The 16,154-nt window shown below is 37.6% G+C and overlaps 1 protein-coding gene across 1 annotated transcript in view; it reads right to left on the minus strand.

Moving 5' to 3' along the window:
- The window catches only part of LOC146315858 (ras and Rab interactor 2-like), a 56,171-nt gene that overhangs the window by 26,522 nt on the left and 13,495 nt on the right, over window positions 1-16,154 (minus strand). The window contains exons 3-5 of the mRNA XM_084735620.1: window positions 14,542-14,752; window positions 11,251-11,362; window positions 2,262-2,334 (exon numbers count right to left, since the gene is read on the minus strand). Of these exons, the coding sequence (XP_084591746.1) occupies window positions 2,262-2,334; window positions 11,251-11,362; window positions 14,542-14,752 (396 nt within the window). The remainder of the gene's footprint in view (window positions 1-2,261; window positions 2,335-11,250; window positions 11,363-14,541; window positions 14,753-16,154) is intronic.

Here is a 16,154-nt window from a genome sequence, read left to right on the forward strand (position 1 = left end):
TGCAAATGTTCCACCAAAACAAGTTCCCCCTTGACACTATTTTGTAGCTGCACCATTGCTACATCCTGGGCTTAGCTCCGCCCAAGACATCTGTGATTACTTTAAAGATTTGCAAACAAGGCAGGGTATTTTTTACCCTATAGCAGAATGTGTATGCAGGGAGCCAGACCTTTCTCCATGACTGAAGGCTGTAGAGAGAGGTCGGGCTATATGAGACCAAGCTACCGAGAACACTCAGGTTCAGGCAAGGTCATAGAATAATTCTTAAACATGTCTATAAAACAAAGGTTTGTTTAACTCAACATGAATTCATACAAACTTGACAAAACTGTAACTGAAAAACACAAAAAAATGCATTTGTTGTCTATGGAATCTTCTGTCTGTCTTTCTGTCGGTGTGGCCTGATGTTCTGGCGAAGTATCCATATGTGTTTGTCTGATGTATCATGGGGAGACGGTGTACAGAATTGGCGAAACAAAGTCACATGATTGGAGTGTTGAAAAAAGTTAAGGGCAGCTCAGCTTTGATTTGTAACACCTGTGTTGGATGTCAGACTGTCTTAATGTCGCTGGCTTCAATTGAAAATACCTTGAAGACTAATGTTTTGTCACTGGTATAGTCTGATCATGAAGATCTACACAGCTGTCCATATACTTGTCCATTTGGGAGTATAAGCCAGGTTTAAGAGTACTTCTTGATGACAAAATTCACATCACACAGATACTAGCAGACCAATGTGTGCTGGAAAGTACCATTTCAGCCTAACACACATCAATGATTTGCCACTGCTGGCAAACAAAGTGACTGCACTGAAAGAACCAATTCCTGCTTTCAAAACCAAAACAAAGTCTCATTCTCCGTCCTGTTTAAATTACACAACGATGAGTAAAGATGAGACAAGTCTGACTCCAGCTCTGGCACTATTTACAATGGAACAGTTGTACACTAGTCATGTATATCTATTTCAACTGTGTTCATCTAAAAATGGATCTTCGCTTCCTTGTTCAGATAAGGGTTAAAGGTGGAAGATTTTGTGTAGTGTTTTTTCCATCCTCTACACTTCCCCCTTTGTATTTGTTATGATTTATACTTTACTAAACAAAATCTATGAGTTACATTGTAAAAACTACATTTATATATATTATATGTGAACATACAAGGTCTGAGCATGTTACATTACATTGATTATGGCAACTTAGAATTGTACTGATACATTTTATTTCATACATCAATACACTTACTCTATGTGTTTTGCACACTGTACATGGTGTCCTATTCTACATGTCAACTCCCAGGAGCAAGTTAAAATGTTTGACTCAGGACAAATGTCTGTCTATGAATGGACAGAGGACAGTGTCAGTGTTCAAGTGATATAGAAAGCATGTTGAGGGGACATTCAGAGCCTTAGTAATGCCATAAAAATATGAATTAAGGCTGTAACTAATGATGATTTTCATGAATTGATTAGTTGTTTGGTCTATAAAATGGTCAAAAAATGATGACAAAAGTTGATGAGTGTTTCTGAAAGCGCAGGACGACATCCTCAAATGTCTTGGCTTGCCCACAACTCAAAGATATTCAGTTTACTTCCAGAGGAGTAAAGAAATCAGAAAATATTCAAATTTAAGAAGCTGAAATCAGAGAATATCATATATTTTCTTTACTCACATGATAAATGCATTATCAAAATAGTTATCGTTTAATTGTTGCAGCTCTTATATTAATAGTGATTTAGGTATTAGCAGGTCCTGTTTACAGTGCACCCACGGATACAGACAGACAGCTATCACTGGATGACTTTGATAATGAAAAAAACTTAAAAACTTGATGATTCTCAAGCAGGTTCTGGAGTTCTTTAATTTTTTCGATGATTTCTAGACATTTATAGAAGAACATCGAAAACAATGACATCCTCAAGGGCTGTAAGTCACATTGAAACTATAAACATGTGTTTCATATGTGTTCAGATTTCACAGAAATAATAATAATAATAATAATAATAATAATAATAATAATAATAATGACCAATAATTTTGATGCAAATTGAATTGCTGCTCAGCTCTCTCCCTCTACGCCCCCTTCAACTCTCCGGCACTTCTAGTTTGAGTATCTTTGATGTCATATATAGATACTGCATAATAGACAACTACATTGTGTGATATATATAGTATATATGTGTATTTAAACATGTATGTAGAAAATGTAGATCACATCAGTGTGGTTTGCATGTTTTTCTGTAATTGTGTGTGATGTGAACTCACCTGCTGATGCAGCAAAAAGCCACCAGGCGGAAAAGGTCGGCAAAGCTCAGGCCTGATCCTTCCAGAGAGAAAGCTGCAGGAGCAAAGACAGTTTAGTCATTTCTTTAATCTGGTTCACAGAAATGTGAAGTCCTGTGCAAGGGTGTAGAATTGGGAGGGGACATGTCCCGAGCAATAATTTTGATTTAAAAAAAATTAAAATATAACCACTGTTGTCTGTCAGTGTCCAGTCAATGTTAGTGTTAGTGTTAGGGTGTAATGCTAGTGAGATTCAGTGTTGTGACAAAGCTCCTGTGCTAGTTACAGATGCAAAACGTTGTGTTTTCAGGTTGTGAAAGATCCACCAGCTACCTTTAGTCACAGGCCTCTTTTCACTGCCAAATATTTAATGTATGAATAAGTGACTTGCAAGTCTTGTGAATTATTCAGACTATCAAGTGGAAAGAGACTAATAAAGTGGTGGTAGCCTTCCCTCGCATGCACTGGGCACCTCAGGCAAGAGACCAGTATCAGTAAGATACTGAAATTTAGCAATTAATTAGAGTTATTTATCTCAAAAGTAGACGAATCACTTCAAAGTTGTATATAAAAGTAAGTAGTATTAAGTAAAGTGCTTCAACTCTTTTATTAATGCACATGTAGCTATATAATCGTAGTGTAGCTTACACTTATTTTTAGTGGTGTAATGATACATTGATCTGGATTGATATATCAATTCAATGTTCAATGATCCAATATGATTGATGCAAAATGAAAGTATCCATAATATCATATATGTAGTGACGCCTGTGAGCTTGTCCAGGCAGTCAACTCGAGCTGCATCACATGTAACATGCCTCACTCTCTGTAATATCAACCAAACACACCCTTCCAATCTGGCAGTCGATTTAAACCTCTAAAACCTCCCATCTCTCCCTCTGCCTGTCAGTGCCATTTCTGCCCTGCAACAGTGTCACTGTCAGTTCATTCAGCCCCACCACCACCCCAGCAGTATCTACCTGCAGGCTCCAACAAGACACGTGCTAATCACTCCTCAATATCTCTGTGGAAACATAATCTGTGAGGAGTGATGAGGTCGGGGCCTAGACGCCAAACTCTAACTACGTTCTGCTGCTGCAATAAGCATTCTTAAACATGAGTTGTCTGACTGAAATATATACATATATATCTAATAATATCTTTAATTGTCATCTTTAAGCTACGCCTTTACTTTGAAATTCTCATGGCATGTTGAGTCATACATTTCTGGAAGACTTCAGTCATAACACTGAAATATCTGTCCTTGGTCCTGTGACTTATAATAACTCCTAAGATATAAAATCATGCAGACTCTACAACCATGTATCATGTTTTAACTTCATTCACTGGCAAAAAGGACAATAACTAGAGCCAAGTTTTAAACCAAATGCATGCAGGGGACTTGTTTACTTCATCTTTATAATCCCTAAATGAACTTGAAGGATAACAGAATCCCACTGGTATTACAAGTGTCATATAAATAATTAGAATGAAAAGCAACAAGAATGACTGTGGTGGTAACCACACTCCCCATGCGGACTCAAATTGTTGTTTCATATTGATTTGAAAGAGAACATTTGGCTGGAAAACAGTCAATAACTCCATTAGTGAGGCAGAGAAAAACTTGTGCATGCAGGTAAAACACTGAAAGAGAACTGTTTTTTTTTGCTCATAACTTGGCACAGTTACAACAGCTTACTGTCAGCGCCTCTGGCACTGAACTAAACGTGACCAAGATGTGGGTGCGGACAGGCACAACAGGCATTCATGTGTGTACATAACTGTGTGTGTGTGTGTGTGTGTGTGTGTGTGTGTGTGTGTGTGTAAAAGAGAGATAAAATGAGAGATGATCAAAAGTACTGTGTTCAAAGTTAGTAGAAAGAAAACAAAGAAAAGGATCAAATCTGATTTTTTTTCTACACCAGTCATTTTACAGTTACAACTTTATAGATCACTGGAATCCAGAGGACTTGTAAACAAATGATTAAATACAGAGAAGTGAGAGAACAATAGATGTTTACACTGTGAGGGAATGAGGGAAGTGGGTTAAATCCAAACATATGTCTGGATGGCAACAGGCCCACAACTCAGAGCTGTCCTCATCTGTCTCAGCTCTCAGCTCAGCTCTAATAATCATACTTAGGCTTGTTTAAATATTGACTTTTAGAAGTGAAAGATGTCCTGTCAACTTGAAATAAGTGTCAGTTTGCTTTTGAATGTGACAAACTGAACTTCAGACCACACTCACTGCTGCAGTACAAAGAACATTAATCAGTTTCTACACTGTGTTTCATTTAAGGTTTTAAGAAACTGATAGAACTAATGGAGAGAAAAGCATGCTTACTATGGTGTGAATATTATACAGTATGCAAATATATAAAAGTCCAACTAAGTGGTAAAGGGACAGTTCACCTCAAAATCAAAAATACATATTTTTCCCCAGGCCTGTAGTGCTGTTTATCCATCTATATCTTTTGGATTGAGTTGCAGAGTTTTGGAGATACAAGTATCTTCAGCAGAGATGTCTACCTTCTCTCCAGTGTAATGGGATTAAATGCCATTTTTCATCCAACAAAATTCAAAACCAGTATCTCTTTCGAAAAATCATGACAGAGTTACTCAAGATAATCCACAAACCTTGTAGTGAAAAGTTTCATGAAGGAACTACTTTCTTTCTACTAGAAAGAAAGTAGTTCCACTAGATTCGACTGCAGGAAGAAAGTAGTTCCTGCATGAAACTGCTCACAACAAGGTCTGATTTATCTTATCTTGAGTACTCAGGTCATGATTTCTAGAAAGAAACATTGCTGATGAGTGTTTCATTTTTTTTTAATTGTGCCATTACACTGGAGAGAAGGCAGACATCTCTACAGCTGATAACTGCAAAACTCTGCAACTCACACCAAACAGTAAAGGTGGACAAACAGCACTACAAGCCAAAAAAATATATATTTTTGATTGTAGGGTGAACTGTGCCTTTAAGATTAGAAGTTTCCTCAAGGGAATCCCATAATGTTAACAATTTATGCTGAAAAGAGATGTTATGTGTTAAAAGTTGAAAATTAATAAAGAAATGTATTTAAAAAAAAAAAAAGATTAGAAGTTTCCAAGTTCAAGTTACTGCGGCACAAGAAAATAGTGTTATCATTGGCTTTTCTAGCTTTTGTCATTAGCCATGTTTCTACCAAATTGTAAGGCGAATTAATCTGCAAAAAAAAAAGTCAGGTGAATCAGGCTCATTTCTATCAAAAGGACTGGTGCAAATAAACTTTGCAAAGAAAAGTTTCATCAGTGGTTAGAGGCTGTGATACCAAGAGGAGAAGAAATACACGTCCCAAACCAGAAACAAAGCAGCTGTTTGCCAACTGCCAATAAACCTCAGAGAGGAAGAATAAACAAAACCAGTTGCCTTCGCCATCTGTGAGAGAAAAATGGAAAGAGGTCATCTGTTTGTTTTTTTTGCAACTGTGCTACTTGTAATTATTCTTTCATGGGCTGTACATATTGAGAGGGGAAACAGCATCTTCTTCTTTCAAATGGAAAAATCAGAACTTATTCAGAAAAGATGTTTCCATCTCCTATTAAAAAATGCATTGATGGAAACATGACACTAACCACTACTAGATGTATTAGGAGGTGCTGCTTGAACGGTGTCAGCTAAAGTAACCTAAACAGCTGGATTTTAGCTTTGTCAACTAGCTTAACACCAAGTAAGCTAATTCAACAAAGCAGTTGATGTTATTATTAATATACACTTACTAACTACTGATATTTATCAGGCTAAATACATACTAGCTGATTCATGATTTGAAGCCAGTAAACTAGGCATCTAATACACTGACAAATAATGCATTTATTTTGTACAGCTGCACTAATCAATGTTTTTATCAAACTGTAAATGCAAACTTAAATTAAATCGTGCTTTTAATTTTATTAATACTAGTCTTTCATTTTACTTGCTTACACTGAGTTTCCAGTACTTTTTGCCATCATACATGTTTTGTGGCAGTAATTTTACAGTGAAGCAATGTCTCAAAACATATTTCAGTTCCATAAAAAAATCACCAAGGTGTGGTGTAACAGTTCCCGATCAAAACCTGGTCTGAACTAACCGTGTGATTTAGTATGGTTTAGCACTTTAGACCAAACCGTTCAAACCACTGAGATTTTGTACTCTGACTCACGGAACATCGGACTTCTTTGCCCCACCTGCACAAACAATGTCCTTATATCCGGCACACACAACAAGCCTACTAAACTCAGAACAGCCGTTTTCTGTTGAAGAACACAAGCTCTAACAGGCCCCACCACACTTTAATACTGAACAAAATGAGTCACATACAATACAACAGAAAATCATCTCAACAAGTCATTTATTGCAACACACTCCACACTTGAGTTTGCTCCTGGTGCGATACAGGTCAGCTTGACACTGACTGAACAACACAGACAGAAACAGAAGCACTAAACAGATCATTAGTTGTGGTAGTAGCATGATATTATGGATGGCAATATCAGTCCACCATCTTGGTTTTAAGTGAACTATATCTTGACATGTGTTGGATAGATTGTCATTAAATTTGCTACATATATAAACCTTCATCTGACACCAACAGCAGGTCAAAGTTTTAATTGGTCCTTTACTTCCAAATACCTCCAAATATCCACAAATCTAATGATGTTCCAATCAGCCACAGCACTACTTGTTGTGTTTTGTGCTAATTGTGCTACTGAACCATGCTAATGTACAGTGAATGAACATGATAAACACCATACCTGCTTAACATTGTCAGTGTTGTAATGGTAGCAAGCTCAAAGCACAGCCTCACAGAGTGGCTAGTACATCTGTAGACTCTTAGACCTCTTCAAGGTGATCTGCATACCCACAGATTAATTATAATAACTCCTATCTCCTAGCATAAGTTTACATGTTTTGCATTAGTCTTACTAAATGTTCTGACTGAAAACAGACCAACATTAGAAAACCATGTTGATTCGGGAACCAGTAAAATTATGAAATATGATACAAGAAAACCGGTCTTTCCTTCCCGGTTGGACATGCCCGGAAAACCTCACAAGGAGGATGCCCAGGAGGCATCCTAATCAGATGCCAGACCCCCTTAGCTGGCACCACTTGACATGAAGGAGCAGCAGTTGTCTTCTGAGCTCTGTCAAGGCTGGACCCAGTCACCCTACGAAGGAAACTCATTTTGGCCACTTGTATCTGTGATCTCGTTCTTTTGGTCACCTCCCAAAGCTCATGACCACTGGGATTGGAACGTAGATTGACTGGTAGGTCAAAGGCTTTCCCTCCCAGCTTAGCTGCCTCTTCAAAGGCAACTGCCTGGTACAACACCTGCATTACTGCTTCTGCCGCACCCGGCTCACTCCCAGCCTAGCGTGAACCATGACCCCAGACCTGGTTCTGACTCTTATTCTGGCTGGCTGGCTGGCTGCCCCAATGCATGCTGGAGGTCATGGTCTGATGATGCCAACATAATCACATCATCTGCAAAAAGCAAAGACACAGTCCTGAGGTTCCCAAACCAGTTACTCTGTTCACCCGGCTGCACCTAGAGATCCTGTCCATGAAGACCACACTCAGGACTGGAAGACAAGGGGCAACCTTGGTGGAGCCCAACAACCACTGAAAATGTGTGTTATTGTGCCAGTCTTTGTGCCTTAAGGTTTAGAAAAGACAAGAAACTAGAGTTCTTGTGGAAGTTACCTCTGTAACAGATAATTCTTTATACAAAAAAAAGTTTTGCATTTACATGGTCAAATCAAATTGCAGCCAAATAAAGGAAGGAGTCAAATTACAACAATTGATTAAGAACCTACTAGTTATCTTTTGCATTGCTTGTCTCTCTCACTGAATTGACCACCATGTGTTTTTTCTTGTGTCTTGTTCTCCTCAGGCGCTAAGAGAAACATCAACTACACCTTTTACCAGTAGTCAGCAGATAAGACAAAAGGCGGTAAAGGCTGCAGTGGGTGGTGACTCACACGTAGCACATACTCTCACTAGGTAAGCATTTGGAAATTCCGGTCTGGTGCAGACAGAGACAAGTGTCAGCACACACAGGTGCAAGAGCAATACACCAAACATTCACTGCACATTCTGACATTTGCTCAAAGCTTCAGAAAAATTCCTGTTTTTCAGGCAGCTAAAAATAGAACACAACAAAGGGGAAAAGAATTAGCAGTACACAATATAGATGGCCTGACTGAAGAGGAAGATGTCAGTTGCAAAGTGGAGCCTCTAGGACATCTCACAGACAGAGACACATGTCGAAGCCTTTGACGCATCACAAGTGGAAATACTGGACAGACAACAGGGGATGTTTCTTGCTGGAGGGCTCATTTAAAGCACATGTGTTTTTGTGTCTATTTTAGAAATGTTTCCATATGCTGATTGATTTGGTTTTAATCACGCAGAGCCACATCAAGCCATGAATTCTTGTGTGTGAAATGTGTCCTCATAGCAGGAGAAACACTGCTATGCTGCACTGTTGCGGTCCTGTTTGGTATCAGCAGGTCAGGCTCTAAACAACAGGGGGCTTAGGCAAGATTTTATTTGGGGGCCTCCTTACTTTGCCTGGAGCCGAGAACTATGAAACACAACTATAAACTATATATATAGAAGGGCTGCAATTAACAGTTATTATCATTATCAATTAATCTATTGATTACTTTCTTGATTAATTGATTAGTTTTTTGGTCCATAAAACAATATAAAATGTTGATCATTGTTTCCCAAAGCCCAAGATGATGTCCTTAAATGTCTTGTTTGTCCACAACTCAAAGAAATTCAGTTTACTTGCATAGCGGACCAAAAAAAAAAGAGAATTTGCATTTAAGAAGCAAAACTCCAAGTATTTGGATATTTTGTTCTTTAAAAATTATGCTTAATTAATAAATAGAATTTAGAATTTATAATTAAAACATTTCGATCACTTACTGACTATTCTGATCAATTATCAAAATAGTTAACTTTAAATTTAATAGTGGATTATCAATCAATTTTGCTCTTAATTGCTCTAATACATAGTTTAACAAAACTCATTAAGGATTTTTTCTCAGACCTTAAATCAGAGGTCTCAACAATATCCTGAAGGCACACACACAATATTCACACACAGGCTCACAACAATAAGATATAAAAGCAGTGCACAAAGTTATTAGAGACACAGAGAAAGGGAAATGGTGTATATTATGTTATTGGCCATAACCACACTAAAAGGAAGCAGGAGCACAATCTAAAGAGTACAGTAACCACACTCTGCTCCATTGTCACTTGTGGAGAAAGTACCAGACTCCCTTTCAAAATGGCAGAGAATTGTGAGTTGCTGAGTTAGGAGAAGCTTTATTAACTTTGTCAAATGCTGTCTACGTCAAATCATTTCAATCATTTGCCGCCTCTTGTGAAATCAGCAAAGTGACACATAAAGTTATTCCTTTGTTTGTGTGAAAATATTTCTGTCTATTTGTCCTGTCACGCTGCTTTAACAGTGTGTAGGGTCCTCTGTGTGTTATACTTCTTTTTTCTCAACATTCTATCATACTTAAGAAGTATGATGGTTGTTTGGACAGTTGCTGCAGCACATGTGCCAATCAAATCCATCCACTGACATTATCTATCCATTAACATGGGGGCCCCTTGGCTGACAGAGGGAGGACTGTAACCTGTCTGACTGTGCTACATTATAGTGCACATGAACGAGACACTAGCTCTGACAGAAGCAGAAGGAACTGATCAAATCAACAGTAACTGCTAGCCAGCCTGTTAACATAATACTATGTTTTTGTATTATTACTATTGACATAATATAGGACAAAAAAGAAAGAAAAGAAAAACATTTCATGCTCTCTTGTGAGAAATTTCAAGTGCTCTGAGGAGGGGCCTAAGCAGGCACTTAGTTCACCAATGCTTCAGGCCAGCCTTGGGTAGCAGGGACAATCCTCGACAGTCTAACCCCTAAAAATAAGTTGGATCTTGATATGTTCAAACCATGTGTTGCTCTGTTTGTAAAAGTCTCTCAGTCCTTTTGTAGCCTCTGACTGAATCACTGTGTGGTTTTGAGTGTAGTTTCACTACTGTGGTCCTGTTTGTCCTTTCACATATCAGCCTTATTTTACTGTTTACTGATCACTTTCAGCTGCATCAGAGCTGAGCTAAGATACTGCTGATGCAAACTGACTATTTACCTTTCATGAGCCCTTTCATTAAAAACTACTTCACTCCCAGCACAAGTTTACATGTAAATATATTTGCCTAAGTGTGTAAGTTATTGGTTATGATGCTATTCACAGTAAAAGTTGCTTTAAGGAAAACTTTGTGGCTACAATTTATGTGTGAGTCAATGATCATGAGGCAGCTGTAAGTCCCAACTTGTTGTCAGTTTCACCATTTCTTGGTGAATCAAACTTCAACAAAATCTGGAATGCATGCAATGTCAAACATTTCTACATTTTCAAACAGTCTTGGTTACCCTTCACAGTAACATATGCAATGCACCCACATTTGAAGCAAATACGAAACTTGGGGAGGCAAAACTGCTTTTGGCCTGGATGGGTTCCCATTATTCTTGTTCAAAACGCCATTTGTTGCATTGGAGAACCAACAGCTTTATAGAGGTCTGTATTTATATTTATGATTCAGGCCTGTATAATAATTGCATGTTTCTGTGCATTGTAAACATGCCTTCTGCTATAAGAACTCTGTCCATGATCTCGGCTGCATAATTACAGCAGCCCGGGAATTCCAGCTGCAGAGCTGAGCCAACCCCTGAGGGCTGGACACTGACATATTTATTAAGGGTGTATTTCCAGCAATAACCTGTTCACTTCATTCCTCTGTCTAATGGCTTATGTTCCTGGAGGAGGACTTAGAAACCTGACTGAACCTGATGTCAGAAAAAACAGAGAGAAAAAAAAAAAACACATGCGGTCAGAGTTCATGGATGCTTACTGTACTGGCTCTCCTTCACAGGGAAGTCTTTGACTGGAGCTGCAGAGTCTTTGTCCATGCGGAGAGATATGACTTTCCTCTGCAGGCTGCTTGACTTCCTCACCACGAATGTCTGCAGGCCAGAAAAGGAAACATCCAATCAGAACATACACTTTACAGAGGTACTGATGTACTACTGGAGTCTATTTATGTTTCTTCCAAAATGGATGCATTTACCTAGATCTATGTACTTTAGATGTATTATTTAGGTATAAAAATTACATCAAGACATTGTATCAGTATATATTTACCATATTACTGAGAATGCAGCCATTATCAATCTATCTTCCACGGGTTACTGTATAAAAAGTTGTATATATACATGCCTATACTGTATAACCACCCACTTCATGTATATAAAGTAATCTAGCATTTCACCTATTCAGTATTGATGCTTTTGCACTGTTTGTATTTGTTTGCAATCTACAGAACACGTCACTTGTATATGACATTATTATGTAGTAAAGAATTGTTGCTTTACTGTTGCTTTATTGTGTATTATATACACCTATTTGTCAGCTACTTGTGTGTACATATTTTACCTTTCTTTGTAAAATATCATTTTACTTTACCTTTCTTTGTTCAGCTTTGTTGTCAGCTCTTTGTATATTTCTATCTCCCTGTAAACTGAACCGTGTCTAAGAAGATTAATATCATCAGAGTCAGATTCCTTGTGTGTGTACACTTATAGTAGCTGGTCAATAAATCTGATTCTGAATCTGATTAGCTACAATGATATTTTGCATGGTTGAACAGCGTTGATCATAGGACACAGCTTACAGGACCAGTGTTATCTAGTGGTGAACTAGTAGATCTCAACCAATTCATCTGCTGAGCCTGGAGGAGAAACTACGGTGGCCGTGAAACTCAGCACACCATGAAAGGCCATATCTAGAGCCAGAGTTTGGCTTGTCCACTCTGGGCTACTGTAGAAACATGGCAGTGCAACATGGCAGCCTCCATGGAGGAGGACCTGCCCCCTCTGTAGATATAGAGAGCGCAGTCTAAGGTAACAAAGACAATTCTTATTTTCAGGTTATTACACACTAATGAAAACATCTGTAAGAATATTAGTTCCTCTTAAATGTTACACACTTAACCTGCTTTACTTTAATGCTTTTTTCCATTATTAATTATTATGTGTACTTAACTCAATGGCTCTTCTTGAAAAAGTCCCTAAAGGCTGTAAAGACCATATTTTTACATTTAAAGTTTTTATTGAGGTTTTCAAATGACAATTCTGGTGTCTGTTGTCATTTTTTATGATATCATCACCCTGAAAACAATAAAAAGGAAAAAAGTATTGCACAAAACCTTAGCATCTCTACAGTTACGTGCAAACTTTTGTGTGCAACAAGTGAGTCACCAGTGTGAGACACCACCAAGCAGAATACTTTGTTGGATAAAAACATGTTCTCTCCTTCTTTTTTCAACAGATCTGACACAACAGCTCTCTGAGGTATTGGAAATGTTTGGATCACACAAGTAAGAAATAATCCTTTGCAGCTAAAAATATTGTATAATTAACAAATAGTATATTCCTAATAATATTAGTATAACCTAATCTTTATCTGCAAAAATAGGCTACAGAACTCAATCAGCTTCTTACTGTGAGCTAACTGGTCTAACATGAAAAGATTTGTTTGCAAAAACTGAAAAAGTTTAGGTTGCTTCACGTGAAAGATTTATATTTTTTGCATTTGACTTTCCATCTAGTTTAAAGAGGGCAGGGCTCAGATGGGAAAAGCTTTTGTTATGCACCAATCAGGATTTAGAAATATTTGAATCAATAGTGTTGGCTTATACTGCAAGCTCTGTCAATCAAACCAAAAACTCCTGATATAGCTGATTATTTTTTAATGTTTAAGTCTTGAAACTATTGAGGCTTCAGATCAAAGAAAAAAAATTACTAGATACAATGTGATTATGTTTTAGTACAATTCAGATCTATGTAAGTAAAATAAGTGACAACATTTGTGATTGAATGATTGGATTTTTATACACATAAGGTACCTTACTGCAGTTTGAAAACAGAGATAGTAGTTTGATAATACATGTGTCCTTATTTGATCAACTATAGACCATCATCATAGATCATCCCTGCTTAAACTGCTGGCAGTGAACAAACATCCTGTCAGCTCTTTACTTTATTTAGTGGCAGAAGATGTTCAGGTTGAGAAAAAGAAATGCAAATTAAGACACTGCTGGATTGTGGGATCAGTCGTCGCATCCTTTATCATGACCCAGTTTGGGGAGAACCTGGATCTGGATTCCCTTATAGTTACAGATAAGAAAAATGTAATCAGATTACAGATACATGTAGTCAAATTGGGGATATTAGTAGGATTACAATTTCAAAATAAAGAACGATACACTACCATACACAGTGCACACACAGCTGCTAATTCATTATCATGACCTCTAGTGAAAAAATGCTTCACTGGGTGGAAATTTCAACATTTTGTGTTAAATCAATTAATAAATCAGTTAATTGTGCACAACAAAGGAAGGAACAGCTGGACAAACTAATAAACCTAACAATGAATAGAACAATCTACTATCAAATTCATCTCTTTTGAAAATCAATTAATCTTATTGAATCATATTATAATTTTAAAAAGTCAAAATGCTCTGATTCCAGCTTCTTAAATGTGAATATTTTCTGGTTTCTTTGCTCCTCTCTGACAGCAAACTGAATATTTTTGAGTTGTGGACAAAACAAGACATTTAAGGACATCATCTTGAGCTTTGATCAGCATTTTTCACCATTTTCTAATATTTCATGGATCAAACTACTAAATGATTAATTAAGAAAATAACAGACCAATTAATCGACAATGAAAATAATTGATAATAGCAGCCCTAAAGTTTCACTATATTTTACACTATCCTAAAGTAACCAAGTTACATTACAATACTATAATATTGTGATACTTTGATTACTTTACTGACTAACAGGTAATTAGTAACTGTATTGTAACACATTTTTAAAGTAGCCCTCCTAACTCTGATCACTACAGCCCTACCTATTACATATACATTCACTTACATAATAATGTACCAGTATGACACAGTGCCTAGTGAAGTTCATAGTGTGGTTATTACACCCACACAGCCCACGTAGCTTGTAGTGTATCATACTATTACTGTAGAAGTTATTGTTCCTGCTCGTCTGTATGTAAGAAGTGAAACTTATACATAAAAGTGAAAGCTGTTGGATAGAAGAAGCCACAGTGTGCGTTGTTCTCTCACCCCGGTGGGTTGGTTCTGCAGTATACGTGCGGCATCCTGGTGGCTGAGGCCCAGCTGCAGCCATACAGCGTGCGTGTGCGCCAGTCTGTCCAGAACGCTGAGTCGCCGGTGGAGGGAGTCGTAGCCCGAATCTCTCGCTCCGGCCAGCCCTGCTCCCATCCCAGCACGAGGTGAAGCCTGCAGGAAGAGGCCGCCCACTTCTTCACCCAGCCTGAAATCAAGATCAAACAAATAGAAGAACATTCACAGGATGTCAGACTGACTCCAGTGTTGATATCAACATTAATCATGACTTTATTTTTGGCGAGATGAAAGCAATTTCTCTGTAAGAGGAGAACACACAGTTTATTTATTTTAAGTTAGCGACAGGCTTTACAAATATTGTGAAGCTACAAAGACTGGACACACACATAATGACTATTTCTACCAAAACACACAGTAAAAAGTCCTGGCTGTACAAAAGAACACATAGTGACTGACTGAGTTAACACTGAGACAACACACAGGGCAATAGGTAGACAATGATTAGGGTCAAGTTATCGAGTAAGAACCTGAATACTTACTTGTTCCTGTACCAAAACCATACTAGCTAACCCTCCCGACTTTCCCAGGAGACTCCAGATTTTCATCACCCTCTTCCTATTTCCTCTCGGGATCACAATTCTCCTGCATTTCTCCCAATTTATGACAAAATTTAGTTTCCTGTTCATTATCAGATTTCTGGTTTGTTGGTCTGTTTTTCTGGTCTTGGACAGTGTGTATAAGCCCTACAGACAACAATGCAAGTACGCCAAAACAGACTCTCTGGAAGGAAGAATTCCCATTTCCTAGGGAAAGTTTTAAAGGAAAGGCGTATGCATTTTGCAAAATCGGATGTGTTGATTTCCTTTTGGGAGTGATGAATGTTGTTTTACAAGATCACATAATACGATCACACCAGAGGGATGACTAATTCGTTATATTTTCCTAAGAAATGAAAGTAAAATTAAACAGACATTCATCACAAAGAGTTTGCCTGGATGGAAAGCAATGTTTTTGCTAAATTACCCTGAACAGCTTTCTGTTTTCAGCCATTTTTTTATTCCTCCAGTCTGTACACTAAACTATCCACTCTTCTTCTCACACTCATAAATATCAAACATACTTAAAATAAAAATAATCACAAGCAGTGACTGTGAGGAGAGGTGATTAAAATCACTTAAAATTAAAATGAAACAGGACACACTGCATGATTTCATCTTCCAACTGTTGACCAGCCAGCAAATCATATTTATAATCAGAACAACTGCGATGTGTGTTCCCGCTAGAAGCCTGCAAAAGAGTGTAGCAATGGATAAAAAATATATTTGTGTAAATTCACAGAGAGGGGCGCAGGTTAAAATGAACTAACTGTGGACAGCAGTGAGAACAATAATACAATACAAACACTATAATAAAAAAAAATTTTTAAACTGGAAAAATCAGAAATGAAAATGATTGTGCTTCATTTTTGACAATTAAATCCACTAATAAGTCTAATCAGCAGCTACGATTTTGTGAGGAAAGCCTACAACATAATTTTGCCAAACAATACATCAGACCGGCAATACAGTCGTCTAGGCCACACCCCCTTT

The sequence above is a fragment of the Lutjanus erythropterus genome, chromosome 14 (genome assembly GCF_056507025.1).
Source record: "Lutjanus erythropterus isolate fLutEry1 chromosome 14, fLutEry1.hap2, whole genome shotgun sequence".
Lineage (NCBI taxonomy): Eukaryota > Metazoa > Chordata > Actinopteri > Lutjaniformes > Lutjanidae > Lutjanus > Lutjanus erythropterus.